This window comes from Chlorocebus sabaeus, chromosome 4 (assembly GCF_047675955.1).
Source record: "Chlorocebus sabaeus isolate Y175 chromosome 4, mChlSab1.0.hap1, whole genome shotgun sequence".
Lineage (NCBI taxonomy): Eukaryota > Metazoa > Chordata > Mammalia > Primates > Cercopithecidae > Chlorocebus > Chlorocebus sabaeus.
In genome coordinates this window covers 63,285,216-63,301,329 of record NC_132907.1, presented here as the reverse complement: position 1 = coordinate 63,301,329, position 16,114 = coordinate 63,285,216, and the positions used below count along the sequence as shown (strand labels likewise).

Sequence of the window (16,114 nt, the reverse complement as noted above, 5' to 3'; positions counted from 1 at the left end):
TTCAACAGCCCTTCATGCTAAAAACTCTCAATAAACTAGGTTTTGATGGGACGTATCTCAAAATAATAAGAGTTATTTATGACAAATTCACAGCCAATATCATACTGAATGGGCAAAAACTGGAAGCATTCCCTTTGAAAACCGGCACAAGACAGGGATGCCCTCTCTCACCACTCCTATTCAACATAGTGTTGAAAGTTCTGGCCAGGGCAATCAGGCAAGAGAAAGAAATAAAGGGTATTCAATTAGGAAAAGAGGAAGTCAAATTGTCACTGTTTGCAGATGACATGATTGTATATTTAGAAAACCCCATCGTCTCAGCCGAAAATCTCCTTAAGCTGATAAGCAACTTCAGCAAAGTCTCAGGATACAAAATCAATGTGCAAAAATCACAAACATTCCTCTACACCAGTAACAGACAAACAGAGAGCCAAATCATGAATGAACTCCCATTCACAATAACTTCAAAGAGAATAAAATACCTAGGAATTCAGCTTACAAGGGATGTGAAGAACCTCTTCAAGGAGAACCACAAACCACTGCTCAACGATATAAAAGAGGACACAAACAAATGGAAGAACATTCCATGCTCATGGAGAGGAAGAATCAATATAGTGAAAATGGCCATACTGCCCAAGGTAATTTATAGATTCAATGCCATTCCCATCAAGTTACCAATGACTTTCTTCACAGAATTGGAAAAAACTGCTTTAAAGTTCATATGGAACCAAAAAAGAGCCCACATTGCCAAAACAATCCTAAGCCAAAAGGACAAAGCTGGAGGCATCATGCTATCTGACTTCAAACTATGCTACAAGGCTACAGTAACCAAAACAGGATGGTACTGGTACCAAAACAGAGATATAGACCAATAGAACAGAACAGAACCCTCAGAAATAATACCACACATCTACAACCATCTGATCTTTGATAAACCCAACAAAAATGAGAAATGGGGAAAGGATTCCCTATTTAATAAATGGTGCTGGGAAAACTGGCTAGCAATATGTAGAAAGCTGAAACTGGATCCCTCCCTTTTCCCTTATACAAAAATTAATTCAAGATGGATTAAAGACTTAAATGTCAGACCTAAAACCATGAAAACCCTAGAAGAAAACTTAGGCAATACCATTCAGGCCATAGGCATGGGCAAGGACTTCATGACTAAAACACCAAAAGCAATGGCAGCAAAAGCCAAAATTGACAAATGGGATCTAATTAAGCTAAAGAGCTTCTGCACAGCAAAAGAAACTACCATCAGAGTGAACAGGCAACCTACGGAATGGGAGAAAATTTTTGCAATCTACCCATCTGACAAAGGGCTAATATCCAGAATCTAAAAAGAACTTAAACAAATTTACAAGAAAAAATCAAACAACCCCATCAAAAAGTGGGCAAAGAATATGAACAGACACTTCTCAAAAGAAGACATTTATGCAGCCAACAGACGCATGAAAAAATATTCGTCATCACTGGCCATCAGAGAAATGCAAATCAAAACCACAATGAGATACCATCTCACACCAGTTAGAATGGCAATCATTAAAAAGTCAGGAAACAACAGATGCTGGAGAGGATGTGGAGAAATAGGAGTGCTTTTACACTGTTGGTGGGAGTGTAAACCAGTTTAACCATTGTGGAAGACAGTGTGGCGATTCCTCAAGGATCTAGAACTAGAAATACCATTTGACCCAGCCATCTCATTACTGGATATATACCCAAAGGATTATAAATAATGCTGTAAATGTGCTATAAAGACCCATGCACCTGTATGTTTATTGCAGCACTGTTCACAATAGCAAAGACTTGGAACCAACCCAAATGTCCATCAATGATAGACTGAGTTAAGAAAATGTGGCACATATACACCATGGAATACTATAAAGCCATAAAAAAGGATGAGTTCATGTCCTTTGTAGCAACGTGGATGAAGCTAGAAACCATCATTCTGAGCAAACTGTCACAAGGACAGGAAACCAAACACCACGTGTTCTCACTCATAGGTGGCAATTGAACAATGAGAACACGTGGACACAGGGTGGGGAACATAACACACCAGGGCATGTCGTGGGGTTGGAGGAGTGGGGAGGGATTGCATTAGGAGATATACCTAATGTAAATGACGAGTTGACGGGTGCAGCACACCAACATGGCACATGTATACATATGTAACAAACCCACATGTTGTGCACATGTACCCTAGAACTTAAAGTATTTTAAAAAAGAAAAACAATAGAATCATGATGAGTAACAATTTATGTAATCTTTGTGATTAGTTCAGGTCATGACCTGGTCCATGGTATGGGCTTAATAAATATCTGCTATTATCATTTTCCCAAATCCCAGCCAGACCAATTGCCAGATGATGAATCACATTAGAGAAGACTTTAAAGATAAAATCTTTACACCATTATAAAAATCAATTAAATCATTTCTACTGTAAAGGAAAATACTAATTTTGGGGGTCATAAGAGCCAACATGGTGTAATAGAAAAGGAACTTGAAATATGAAGGCAGCCTGATCCCAGGTTTTGTCAGAAAAATATATTTTCTAGATTCCCCTTTTTTTTTTTTTAAGATGGAGTCTCACTCTGTCTCCCAGGCTGGAGTGCAGTGGCATCATCTCAGTTCACTGCAACCTCCGCCTCTTGGGTTCAAGCGATTCTCCCGCCTCAGCCTCCCAAGTAGCTAGGCCTACAGGCAGGCACCACCACGCCCAGCTATTTTTTGTTTTGGGTAGAGACAGGGTTTTGCCATGTTGCCCAGGCTGGTCTCAAACTCCTGAGCTCAAGTGACCTACCAGCCTCTGCCTCCCAAAGTGCTGAGATTACAGGCATGAGCCACCGTGCATGGCCCTATTTTCTAGATCCTTTTCAAGCCCATTTTGTAGATCAAGAAATAAGCTGGCCAACCAAAATAAAATTCACTAATTCCATTTATAAATGTAGTCACCAAGAATTACTTGCAGCATGCTCTGGCATGTAGGTCATTTTTCCACCCCAGCTATCTCCACAGGGTCTGTACTAGGAATTGGCCCTTCCACCTACAGCAGTTTGTGTGGTAGGATATTCCTGAAACCAAGGAACTTCACATTCCTGGCTCTCAAATAACACAGAAAGACTTATTTCTACTGCCCTGAGACACATGAATCTGAATCCCCAGGGTGGAACAGTGGCAAGGTTTGGGTAAAAGTGAAAGTAGAGTGGGCTTTTCCCACTTCCCCCTGGGGCAATCATGTGGTGAGGGAGAAGCCCTGTTTCATTCCCATGAGCCTTCCTGGGCTTCTCCAGAGCAAGAAGCGGGTGGATTGATCCAATAAATGGTCCAATAGAAGGACAAAGCAATCCTGTAACTAGGACTACATGTGCTAAGGGCGATAAAGAAGACATAGCCAGACCTCGAGGGCAGTGTGTGATGCCAGTGGGGGATGCAAGATGTAGCTAGTCACCTCGATCACTGGAGAGCAAGGGTCATGATCTGCCAGAACCACAGATGCCACTGAGGAAAGTAATAAGAAGAGATATTCTCTAGAGACCAGAGGGTCAGAGGGCATTCTGAGGACCATCCTTGGCTCCAAAAGCCCCCAAATTTGTCACTGACAAAGGCCATTTGGCTACCTCTCCTTCATACAGGCAGATGTCATCTTGGACTGGATCAGGAGCAAAGCAGGAGGAGAAAGAAACCAGAAAGACTGAGATTTATCCAAAAGAGACCGTATTACTGAATCAGGAAGACTTTATTGGGATTTCACTAAATTACTGAGTCGATATTCAACTGTATTGAGCTTCTAATCCTCAATGGGACTAGAGCTTGAGGGAAAAGCTGTAAACAAAAATAATTATAAGGAAGCTGCATCTTTCCTTGCACATTTGAGTGCAGTGTGAGAAAATATGTGACCCTGCAACTTAAGGGAAGGACTGTTTCTATTTTTGCTGACTTTATGGCTTTTATTACCCCAGGCACATACTCAAGGCGTCTTCTGATTTTCTCCCACACTGAGCCTTGAAACCATGCCATGTCCTCATATTGGTTGCTAAATCATTTTTCTCCCATCAGTAGTCTAAACTTCTCCAAGAAGTCTTCCTAAACCATCAAAGAGCTTACACATTCCCCAGTTTGGTCTTCTCCAACTTACAAGTTTCTTCTATGCTATTCTCCAGCTTTTTACTTACCTTGTGAATCCTAATACCTAACAACAGTAAAGTATCTAATTTCTGCTTTTTTTCTATATATTGTATTCCAATGTAAATGGCAAGTTTATAGAAGAAAGAGTTTAGATGCTTTTATTCATTGCTTTATGCAACTCGTCAGACCGGTAAATGTTTTTAATGGCCGTGGTTGACATAGTTAAATTATTTTATTATGAAATGATGTTTCTGTGAAATGGAGCATTTCTCTTTAGTTGCTGCAACAGGAGGATGCTTGAAATATAGTTCAGTAAAATCTTGCAGCTTTTTCACCATTAACAGATGACTTCTGACCCAGCACCCAATGTATTTATGATAGTCATTGAATTCAGTGTACTTACAATTGGTCCATTTTTGTCAACAAACCCAATACAAGTTGGTTTTACTATTGTATTGGGGTTGAATTTGTTATTAAATAAATTTTTTCAAGTCTGAGGCAATAACTTGAATTACTTCCTCAGATTGTTCAGATTAGACCATGTGTCTAATGTTTAGTAGTAATTGATAAATTATCTGGCAATTTCAGGAGTGTATATTTTTGATCTACAGAATCCCCTTATCCTAAAGTAAAGAAAGAGGATAGAGGACACTAAGATTTATTGAGTATCTGCTATGTGCCAGAAACCTTCACTGATCATTGATATCTTATCCAATTTAATGTTTAAAAGATTCATTTATTCATTCATTCATTCATTCCTTGCTTTGATTGACTCTTAGTATCTATAAAGTGCCTGTATATCAGGCTCTGAGGATACAGAAGTGACCTAGATGGGTTTGGTGGCTTCCTTTATGAACTTGCAATCTAGCTAGAAAAACAGCTGTAAAACACATCATCATCGACAATAGAATGTGCTGATGGCTAAGTGGGGAATGAATTGATTGCATATAGGAGGAGAATCTAACTTAGACCAGTAGCTTAAGGAAGGTTTCCCCGAGGTGATAAAGATTAAGCAGACCGGGCACAGGAGTTGGCTTAACCAGGTGAGGATGTTAAAAGGGCTTGATGTCAAGGGAACCACATGTGGGAAGGCCTAGCTACGAAAGAGCTAGTTAGTGATGTTATCTTCAAAAAGCTGAAAGAAGTAGGGTATGACTGGAACCAGGAGAATTAAGGGGAGAATGATGGCTGATGAAGCCAAAGAGAGGAGGAGAGCAGAGGCCTTGCTGGGCTTTGGAGGCCATGTGAAGGGGTGGGGATGAGGGCTTTATCCCAAGACTAAAGAGGACACTGCAGGATTTAATCAGAGGAGAGTGGCATCTTCAGAGTTGGTGTTGTTCTTAAGTTGATCTAGTTACAGAAAGGAAAATCTAAAGAAAGCAAGCCTGGGTGTGTGTTTGGAGGGCCTCCTTGCAATAGACCAATGAGAAAAGGCAATAGCATGGACCAGGGTGACAGCAGTGAAAATGGGAAAAGTTAGGTGAATCAAGATATACATAAGAGGTAGAATTGACTAGAGTTGTTGGCTTAATGAATGTGGGGATAGTGGCAGAGGGGATGGCCTAGGATGATTCCCTGGTGGCTTTCACAAAGATGAGAGGAGGAAAATGATTTGGAGAGAAGGTGATGAGGTCAATATGGATGTGCTGAGTGTAAGTTGTCTAAGAGACTTGCCTAACAGGTGACTATATTCTTGACTCTAGATCTCAAGAAAATGCTCTTACCTGGGGCAATAGATAGATTTGGGCACTCATGTTACAGAGATAGCAATTGAATCCATGAAAATACATAGAGGATCTCATGTGGGGAGAGCATGTGAAAGGAGGGAAACAAGGACCAAAGACACAGGCCTACAGGATACCAGCATTTAAGGGGCAGATAGAGGAGGCAAAGTTAATCATTTCCAGTTCTATATTAGGACTGAATGGAGACTAAGATCACTTAATTTATTTCACTGATTAATAGGAAAGTCAGAATTCAGATCCAAATCCCACCACTTTCCCAAAATCCACCTTTGGATACTTGGTGTTTATCAATTCAAGAGTAATTTATTGAAGGTTTTCTCCGAGGTAGGCCCTCTACTAAGCATCTTACATTTGTTATTTTATTTATTGTCAGAGAAACCTACTTGTAAATTAAGTATTATTATTATTCCCATCATGTGGATGAGGAAATGAAGACCTGGAGAGGTTAACTAAATTCCCCAAGGTTATGTGACGCGTATGTAGCATAAATTTACACTCACCTCTTTCCCTGCCTATGTCCATGCTTATAACTATTATGATTGTACTAGTTAAGGCAGTGGCTCTCAAACCTGAGCACTTGTCAGAACTACCTACAGGGCTTCTTAAAACACAGCGCTGGTGGACATCCCCTGAGTTTCTGATTCCAGAAGTTTGCATTTCTAACTAGTTCCCAGGTAATGCCAATGCGGCTGGTCCAGGGACTGCACTTTGAGAACCACTGAGTTAGGGTCAAGGCAGAACTACAAAAACAACAACAAAACTTCAAAAATATAATGGCTGAAGTGCAATGCCTTTCTTTCATCTTTCACATGACAGGCTGGTTGGATATGAGGTTATTCTAGAACCTGGGTTCCTTCCACTTTGTGGCTTGCCATTCCCTTGGGCACTGTCCTCCTCAGCCTGGTGGAAACCAGGTCACTACCTCACTTACATCGCAACCTGTGGAAAAAAGAAAAAAAGAGGACTAGAGTAAGCCAATTCCTGCTAAACCAGGGACACTGAAGTTGCACCCTTTACATTCACACATATTACAATGTGAAAACTGAATCACAGGGCTGAACAGCCACACACCCAGCCGACCCACAGCTGGGAACCTGCCACAATCCTATGCTGCCATCATCAGCTTTTTAATTGGTAAAATAATCATCAGATATAAGTTACTTAACTCATGCCAAATTATTAGCATTCAAATACAGCATAAAACATGTCACATGGAATTTTATTAAAATATACTTTTGATTTACCTAATTCTATAATCTCTAAAACAGAAACAATTCTAATCCCTGCCATGTACTTCAAGCAAGGTTCAATTTCCACCTGATATGAACTCTGCCCAACAAGCTTTTCCCAGCCTTCACAACACTAAGTCTATTTATTAGCATTACGTATACATGCATTATATATAAAGATGTATGTATACATGCAGACATCTATACATATACATAGATATTGATGCAGTTAAGTCTCAGTTTGTCATAACTTGATTTATTGTGCTAATTTAAAGCAACATTCTACATATTTAACTCAAAGATGTTCTCTCTGTTGCAATTCCTGTTTCTCTCCCTCAATCCCAATCAGACAGCATCTTTTCAACACCACTGTTCTCTAATTGTCTTGTAACATCTCAGATTAAAAAGAGCAACATTACATTTACACTACACCCTACAAGTATATTAGCCAAACTTCAATTTTCCATTTTAGCCAAACATCACTTCATACATCTCCTAAGCCCATGTAAGGCTGCTGTAGGTACTTTCCTATGTGTGTCATCTAGGCAAACTTCTGTTTGGATTGTTTTTGCTGGGGGAGAGGGGATTATTTTATTTAATTTTTATTTTAGATTCAGAGGGTACTTGTTATGTATTACATGTGTAATGGTGGGTGTTGGGTTTCTAGTGTACCCATCACCCCAGTATTGGACATTGTACCCAGTAGGTGATTTTTCAGCCATCACTCCCCTTCCTCCCAACTTTGGAGTCCCCAAGGTCTATTTTCCCATCATTATGTCCATGCGTACTTTTTGTTTAGCTCCCACTTACAAGTAAGAACATGTGGTATTTGATTTTCTGTGTCTGTGTTAGTTCATTTAGGATAATGGTCTCCAGCTCCATCCGTGTTACTGCAAAGGACATGATTTCTTTCTTTTTTACAGCTTTGTAGTATTCTGGGGTGTATACGTACCATATTTTCTTTATCCAGTCAACTGTTGGTGGACACATAGGTTGGTTCCATGCCTTTGCTATTGCGAATGGTGTTATGATAAACATATGAATGCAGGTGTCATTCTGATAGAATGATTTCTTTTCCTTTGGATAGATTACAGAATGATTTACTAAATTGCTGGGTCAAATGGTAGTTCTAATTTTAGTTCTCTGAAAAATCTCCATACTGTTTTCCATAGAGATTGAACTAATCTTCCCACTAACAGTGTATGAGCGTTCCCTTTTCTCCACACCCTCGCCAGCATTGTTTGGACTGTTTAGTGTCTCAACAATGCATATGCTTCGGAGATTCCACTTGGTCACTGACTCAGATGGTGACTTGGGGACACACAGGAAATGGGAACAATAGGGCAGCAGTAGCTGGCTTCACAGACCACTAAACATCTTCGTTATGCCTTTGAATCTGATTTAAAGTCAAGTTGGAAGTAGGCACATTTAGCATGTAAAAACATGCTGTGTCCCCAGGAAAGCACAACAACCAGTTGGCAAAGATGCTGCCATGATTTTGGTCCCACCCACCATGGAGCTACATCTACAACCAAAAATCCGTGTGTTTATTTGCCAATACGCTGCATTAAAAAAAAAAAAAAAAATTAACACAGTGGCTCACACCTGTAATCCTGGCACTTTGGGAGGCCCAAGGCAGACAGATCACTTGAGGTCAGGAGTTTGAGACCAGCCTGGCCAACATGATAAAACTCTGTCTCTACTAAAAATACACAAAAAATTAGCCAGGTGTGGTGGGGGGGTGGGGAGTGCCTGTAATCCCAGCTATACGGCAGGCTGAGCCAAGAGAATCGCTTGAACCTGGAAGGCAGTGGTTGCAGTGAGCCCAGATCGTGCCGCTGCCCTCCAGCCTGGGCAACAGAGTGAGACGCCATCTCTAAATTAATTAATTAATTAATTAATTTTAAAAATCAACAGAGGAAGCGGACAAAGACCAAGAGCTCCCTCTGGCACAAAATGCTGCAGGTACAGTAGTAAAAAGTCATACCAGCCACAGGTGAGATGTGACTTTCTGAGGCAAGTGGATAATTTTTACTTCATGGTGAATCGTTAAAAGTGAACCAGATGATTAAACTTAATGGAACAGCCACATTAAACTGAAATTAGTGAAAACATGCCTCGGGCAGCCTACAACCTTTTATTTGTTGTTGTTTAACCGTCTGTCTTTTACAGTGACCATGATGAATGACATCACAAAAGAAAAAATCCAATTAAAATCTAAGTGCTCAATACACCCCTCATGTCTGGTTTTCACCACCACTTTCACAGGCACTGATGTCTTATGTTTCTTTTTTTTCCGAAGAAAAGAACTGGCCCCAGGGGAGTTGGATGGCAGAGGAGGAGAGTGGGGAGAAAAAGCAGAGGCTTTGGGAGTTTCTGCTCCGTGTACTCTGTCAGACCCAGAAAATGCACTTTGGAGGGAGGAAGCGGGAGGGTGTTCAATTGCTTTATTACCAGACAATGCGAAGAGAAGAGATGCATTTTCCCACTAGTTTTCAAATATTGATAAATCAGAATTGTGATCTGCAAAGCAATCCTTGCTCACAGTCTTCTTTAACGTCTCCTCTGCCCTTTAACATTGTTTCAGGTGTTTGTTCTATAAGTCATCGAAATGGTCTCGCCTGACAGCTAAAAATAAGTTTCTGATTACTTTTACCTGAATAAATCTTGTGCCCAGATGTGAAATTCACCTACTAAGTGTGCAACAATTGCATACTGAAACCGATGAAAGAACTGGTGGAGGAGAGTGTATAATCTAGTGGAATGTGAATATGATAAATCATATGTAAAGATAGCAATTGCCCCCCACTGCCCAGTTAAAGAATACTGGCTTTTGATCACAGATTTTGCCTTAGAGATACCATGTGTCTGTAAAATTGGGTTTTCAAAGTCTTCAAAACAAAGTTCTCAAAGTCAAAATAGGAGAAAAAACAAGCTGATTATAAACTAAGAGTTAATAACGGTAGCACTGGCTTAAATGTGGGAGGCACTTTGTAATTTATAAGACCCATATTATGCTTTTATTGCATGTTTACATGGTGGTTAATGTACTATTTGCATGTGGTCTTCAATTAGATCTTCACAACAGCCTCGCCGTGTAGCTCTTATTATCCTCATTTTGCAGATAAGAATCCTGGCTGAGGGAGGTTAATTGACTCTGCTGTGGTCTTACACTTGCTGAGTGAAAAAGAATGAACGTGGCTCATGCCTAGGACCGTGCCCCCCGCACTGTGCCAGGCTGCTGACCACAGCTGCCCTAGAGCAAGGATCCACCAAGTGGTGACATTGGTTTCCTTACTCATGGGTTAATGAAATAGCTTTTTAAGAGCCTCTTCAGTCATTCGAATTTGACGATGGAGAGTTAAACTTTCCCCAGTGGCTCTTTGTGTGTCATGATGGTTTCAGCGTTTCCTTAGCATATCCCATCACTCAAATCATGGGATGCTCTTGTTTTACTTTTCTGATTGCATTTATCTCACTTCTAAGCAATTTCCTCCCCATTCGAATTTATCTTCCATTATTTCTGCCAAATTGCTTTCAAGGCTACTAATTATATGAATAATATTCTCTTCCCCAAACACCACGATTAACTAGCTTTAGCTGTGTTACATTAAACACAGTTTCCCTACCTCTAAAAATGAGGAAGTTGCACCAAATAATCTATAAAGCCTCTTCCTGCGCTCCAGAGTTAATCTTCAGGTTCTTTTCCCATGAGCTGTGTGATTTTGGAAACACAGCACGCACCGGATTCTCAGTTTTCTTGACTCTACAGTGATGGATTTTTAAATTAGTTCATGTTTCCCAAAGTATCTTTTTTGGAAAACTGGTATGGGGAATATCCATATAAGTTATACCCAAAAAGGATTCTTTCAACAAGAAAGGGTAAACTAGATTACACAGAATCAAATATAGTTTCAAACTGCAGACACTCAGAGCCTCTGACATGTTAACAGTGACTCTAAAAAAGAGGCTGTATATAAAGTATTTCTTTCCCTCAGCACTTCCTGGAAATGACATTCCACGGAATACACTTTTAGACTAGGTTAGATGATTTTTAAAGTCTCTTTTTGTCCTAAGAGTCTATTTTCAAATGTGTAATGCTTCTCCGAGCATTTTGTGCAGTATTAATCAACAGGAGAAAGACTTGGCGTAGCTGTTGTTGCTGTTGTTGTAGCATAGCCCATACTCTGTTTAGGCAGAGTTGAAACAAGATAGAGAGTAGCAGCCTTCCCACTAAGACTAACTTCTCTATATACTGTGGATGCTTAAAACTCTGGGAGTTTATAAATAGTCCTCCTCAATAAAAAGCACTTTTTGAAAATTTGCAAATAGAGTTAAATTATCTGAAAACCTACAGACTGAATTTATATATATATATGTGTGTGTGTGTATGTATATGTATATGTGTGTGTATATATGTCCTATAGACCTATAGTTAGGTCTAGGTACCATCTAAAGGTATCATCTAACCTTTTGCTGGGTGAGAAAAAGGGAATTTAGGAGACAATAGGAAATCAGCACTGTGGATATAATCTCTGGGAAAGGAAAAATGGATAAGAATCCTACTTATCCAAGTTAGGATTCTCATCTTCTATTTCTGCGGTATCCTTAGTATTCATTTAATTCCGCCTTTTACCCAAACCCATTTCACCAACAGTTAGTCATCAGAATCTCTGCTTGATTACCTTTAGGAGCAGGGAACTCACTACTCATAAGACTATTTCAATTTTAGGTTGGCTCAAATTATTAGAAGGTCCTTTCCTATCTTATACTAAAGTCTAAACGTGAAATGTTACTGTTCCAAGTGACCCGTAAATTATCTAGTCAGGTGATTTTCAAGGTATTGCCCGTGGCAGCACTTAGGATATTTCTCAAATGCTTTGAGTGGAATTTCATAAATAAATAAATAAACATCACATCTTCCCAGAAAAAAATGATTATAATCTCCATCACTAAAGACTCAAGGAAGTTGCCAAGCTTCCCTAAATTCACGAAGATAATAAATGTAAGGTAGAAATAGAATATACCCAAGTCTCTCTGATTCAAAAATCAAAGTCCTTTTCTCAACAGGATATTGCTTCTCTAATATGTTTGTGTACATGCAAGTGAGGACAAGAGTGTATTAGTGGAATGTGAAAGCTACAGTGAAAAACAGGAAAATCGTGAAAAGAGTTTCATTCCGGCCACCCTAATATGTCCTTGGCCACATTGCTATTGCTCTTGCCTTTTGTTTTCCCTTCTTCAAAATAAAGATTACTAAATTTTCTCCCAAACTCTGTTCCAGGTCTGAAAAATTCTACGATTATAAAGAAACATGTGCATTAATGCATGGTATTTACCATTGAGAGGTTATGTAAATAGTCAAAACAAAACAAAACAAAACAAAACAAAACAAAAAAACCTATACACCTTAGAAAGGATTGAATAAAAGTTAATATAGCATGCACCAAAAAGACAAAAACAGTTTAGAACCACATGCTTGACTTTTACTTTCTTTAATTTTTTTTTTTCTACACTAGTTACATTCAGACCAGGATAGAGGAGATGGATCACTTAAATATATCCTTTCAGGAGATGGAGCAGGAGATCTCTTCATTATTAATGAAAACACAGGCGACATACAGGCCACCAAGAGGCTGGACAGGGAAGAAAAACCTGTTTACATCCTTCGAGCTCAGGCTATAAACAGAAGGACAGGGAGACCCGTGGAGCCCGAGTCTGAATTCATCATCAAGATCCATGACATCAACGACAATGAACCAATATTCACCAAGGAGGTTTACACAGCCACTGTCCCCGAAATGTCTGATGTCGGTGAGTGAGACGTGACTTCAGCCAAAACCTGGCTCTCCCCTGGTGCATCCACTGAGTAAGGAATCCCGTGAGCTCAAAGTACCGAACTGCATGAATTTAGATGCTAACTTCTTCAATCCATGTATGCATATGTTTCCTAATATTACTCTAGTCTCATTTTGTTATTATTTTTACAACCACATTTCCTCTAAAGAGGGTCTGAAAAGTGGCCGGGTGGGAGTGGGAGGTCGAAAGAGAGACCGTCTCCTTTCTCTCCCACCCTGAATGCCCATTCTCTTTCTTGGGCTGAAAGACAGCAACCTTCTCCACTTCTCTTAGCCTACATGGGTGTTAGGGTCCAAGTAACAATCTCCCAAATAGAAAATAAAAACTTAAATTTACAATCCAGTCTAAAAAGTAGTGATAATTGGTTTAAGTACCTAGTAACTCTATATTTGGAAAGGAAATTCAGAGAACATTTTTTTAATCCATAAACAATAGGCACGTTATGTCTAGGGAGTGGATCCTTTGCTACATGGTGGAAATGAAAAGACTTTCATAACTCTATGGAGTGAATTAATATTTTATACACAATTCTACTACTTGTTTCAAATGGTGGATTTAATTTGTTTAAATTGAGAGAAGTAAATAGGATTTAAATTAAGAAAAAGAATCCTACTGACATCACTCTTAGCCACATTGAAATACTTCATGGGAGACAGTGACAAATTTTAAACTACTTATATAAAGCGTTATTTTTATTTTCACTCTGTCAAATTCAAAAGGGCTGAAATTACATAATAACTTTATTATGATTCTGTCAGTTAGATACCAGAGACATTGTAGTTCACAGATCCAAGACACAGAAAATAACCAATCCATGGAAATCATTGTAAAACATCTACATTTGTCTTATGAAGAAATTGCTTCTCTCATTATTTAAAGCCACTTTGTTTTGTTACAAAAATTGCAAGCCTCACAAAGCAAAGAGGGAGATGATTGGATTTTTTTTTTTCTTCTTCTTCTTCTTCTTCACTGGTTATAGCAGCAATAGAATGGCATTCTTTAAATTTGTTAGGAAAAGTTTCTCCTCTATGTGGTAAAAGGCAGAAGAATTCATGAAGAATAGTCTCTTCATCAGCACTACTCAGGGCAACTGTAGCCAGATATGCAGGTATCGCACTGCACAATTCTAGGGGGTGCCATTCACTTTTGAAGCCATTATAGAATTAAATTTGTATTATGAACATTTAGGGGTAGTTGACAGTAATATGTCTTGAGAAAAATAAAAAGGCTTTTTTCAGTTTGCACACAGACACAGTTATGTTGATATTCATCATCCTTAATTGATATCTCATTATTGTGATTATAGAAAGGCATCTTCAAGAAATTCCATAAAGGCAGTGGGACAACAGCATGGGAACAAAAATGGACTTTAGTATCAAACAGAACTGCATGTGAAACTATCTCCACTAAGAACCAGCAGTGTAGCCTTGGGCAAATTATTTGATTTCTCTGATCCTCCAGTTCTGTATCTTGAAAAAATAAATAATAAATGTCAACTCCTAAAGGCTATCATGAGGATTAGATGAGAAAACAGGTGCAGAGCCCCTAGTACAATATCTGGCAATGAATAGACCTTTAAAATGTCCAGATATCATATTCTAAAAGCAATCAAATTTTGTGTTAATGTTAAATAAGAACTTGAATGTTTGTTGACTTGACTTTCACCTTAATATCATAAGATGTTCTCAGTCTCCCCACCTCCCTTGCCAAATTACAAGGGTGGGTACTCTGTTTTGTGCATCAGCACTATACATTCAGGGCATCCAATCCTAACATACTACAATCTGTTTCTTCAATAAGGGAAATTGGCTAGATATTACAAAAGCAATGTAGAATTCCTAATATTCCCCGGATGTAACTTCCCTACCTCTTTCATGGAAAGGGGAACTCCAGCAGTATGCTTACTGGGTATCTGATACAAATAACAAAAAAACAGCCATTAAGTGACCTTAATTAGAGACTCTCATCCTTTCGGGAAGTCACAGAGTCCTTTGAGAATCATATAAAATCTATGGAATTTCTCCTCAGTGAAATAGACATGTAGGCATACACATAAAAATTTATGTGGAATTTCAGGGGGTTAGGAATACTTTGAAGATTATTAGGCAACTGTGGTCACTAAAATAAGAATGCTGATCTGAAATGTAATAGTGTTCTTTGTATATTTAATTATAATAACCTTTTGGAATTACAGATTCCAGATGTTTGTGCTCTGCTGTTCCAATTCATTGATTCTTTATGTAATCCATAACTACAGTCTTTAAGGTTCAGGGCCTTTTAACTGTTTAGAATTGTCAGATTTATCATTTAGGATGCTTTTATTGGTAAGTAACTGGAAATCCAACTCAAACTAGTTTAAACAACAACAAATAAGTATTTATTGGTCACATTACTTAAGTCAAAAAGTAAAGTGGGCTTTGGACAGGATTTTATCTGAGTTCCAGCTGTTTTTCTGTAATTTTCTATTCTATCCAGCTTTGTCCTCAGGCTGGCATTTCTAAGATCACAAAATAGCTGCTGCAAATGTATATCAGCACATTACAGTCCAAGAAAAAGAGTATCTGTGACAGAATTTCCAGCAAAATCATGAGTGGCCCCTGAATGAACAATTCCTAAACTAATTCCTGTGGGCAAAGGAAGCAAGATGCTGATTGACTTTGTCCAGGAGAACTCAAAAGAATCACTAAAGCAAGAGTCTAGTCAAACCCCGCCATTGGAGATGGGTTGGAATCTCCATGATTCCAACATAACATGAGGCTTGCAAATGAACATGACCCCAAGTCATGATCATTCCCATGCTTCTCTGTAACCTAATCCTTAACAATATTTCTAAATGTTGATTGTATTTCTTTACAGTAAAGAAGCCAATCCTTTTTCACCCAGCATCCTACCAAAGTTTTCGACTTCCTCAGCATGATATTCCTGTACAAAATTAAGATCATGCTGGTTTTGGTGTGTGTCAAAGATTCACACGAACTCTCGATGTGTTTTCAGTTTATGTTTCTGTCATTACAGGTACATTTGTTGTCCAAGTCACTGCAACAGATGCGGATGATCCAACATATGGGAACAGTGCTAAAGTTGTCTACAGTATTCTACAGGGACAGCCCTATTTTTCAGTTGAATCAGAAACAGGTTAGACTTTTTGATCTTCCT

The 16,114-nt window shown here is 38.9% G+C and overlaps 1 protein-coding gene across 2 annotated transcripts in view; it reads left to right on the top strand.

Annotated features, from left to right (window-relative positions):
- Positions 1-16,114, top strand: part of CDH6 (cadherin 6) — a 135,605-nt gene that overhangs the window by 92,611 nt on the left and 26,880 nt on the right. For both annotated transcript variants that reach the window (XM_007961271.3, XM_037990718.2), the window contains exons 3-4: positions 12,619-12,913; positions 15,974-16,093. In XM_007961271.3, coding sequence (XP_007959462.3) covers positions 12,619-12,913; positions 15,974-16,093 — 415 coding nt within the window. The remainder of the gene's footprint in view (positions 1-12,618; positions 12,914-15,973; positions 16,094-16,114) is intronic.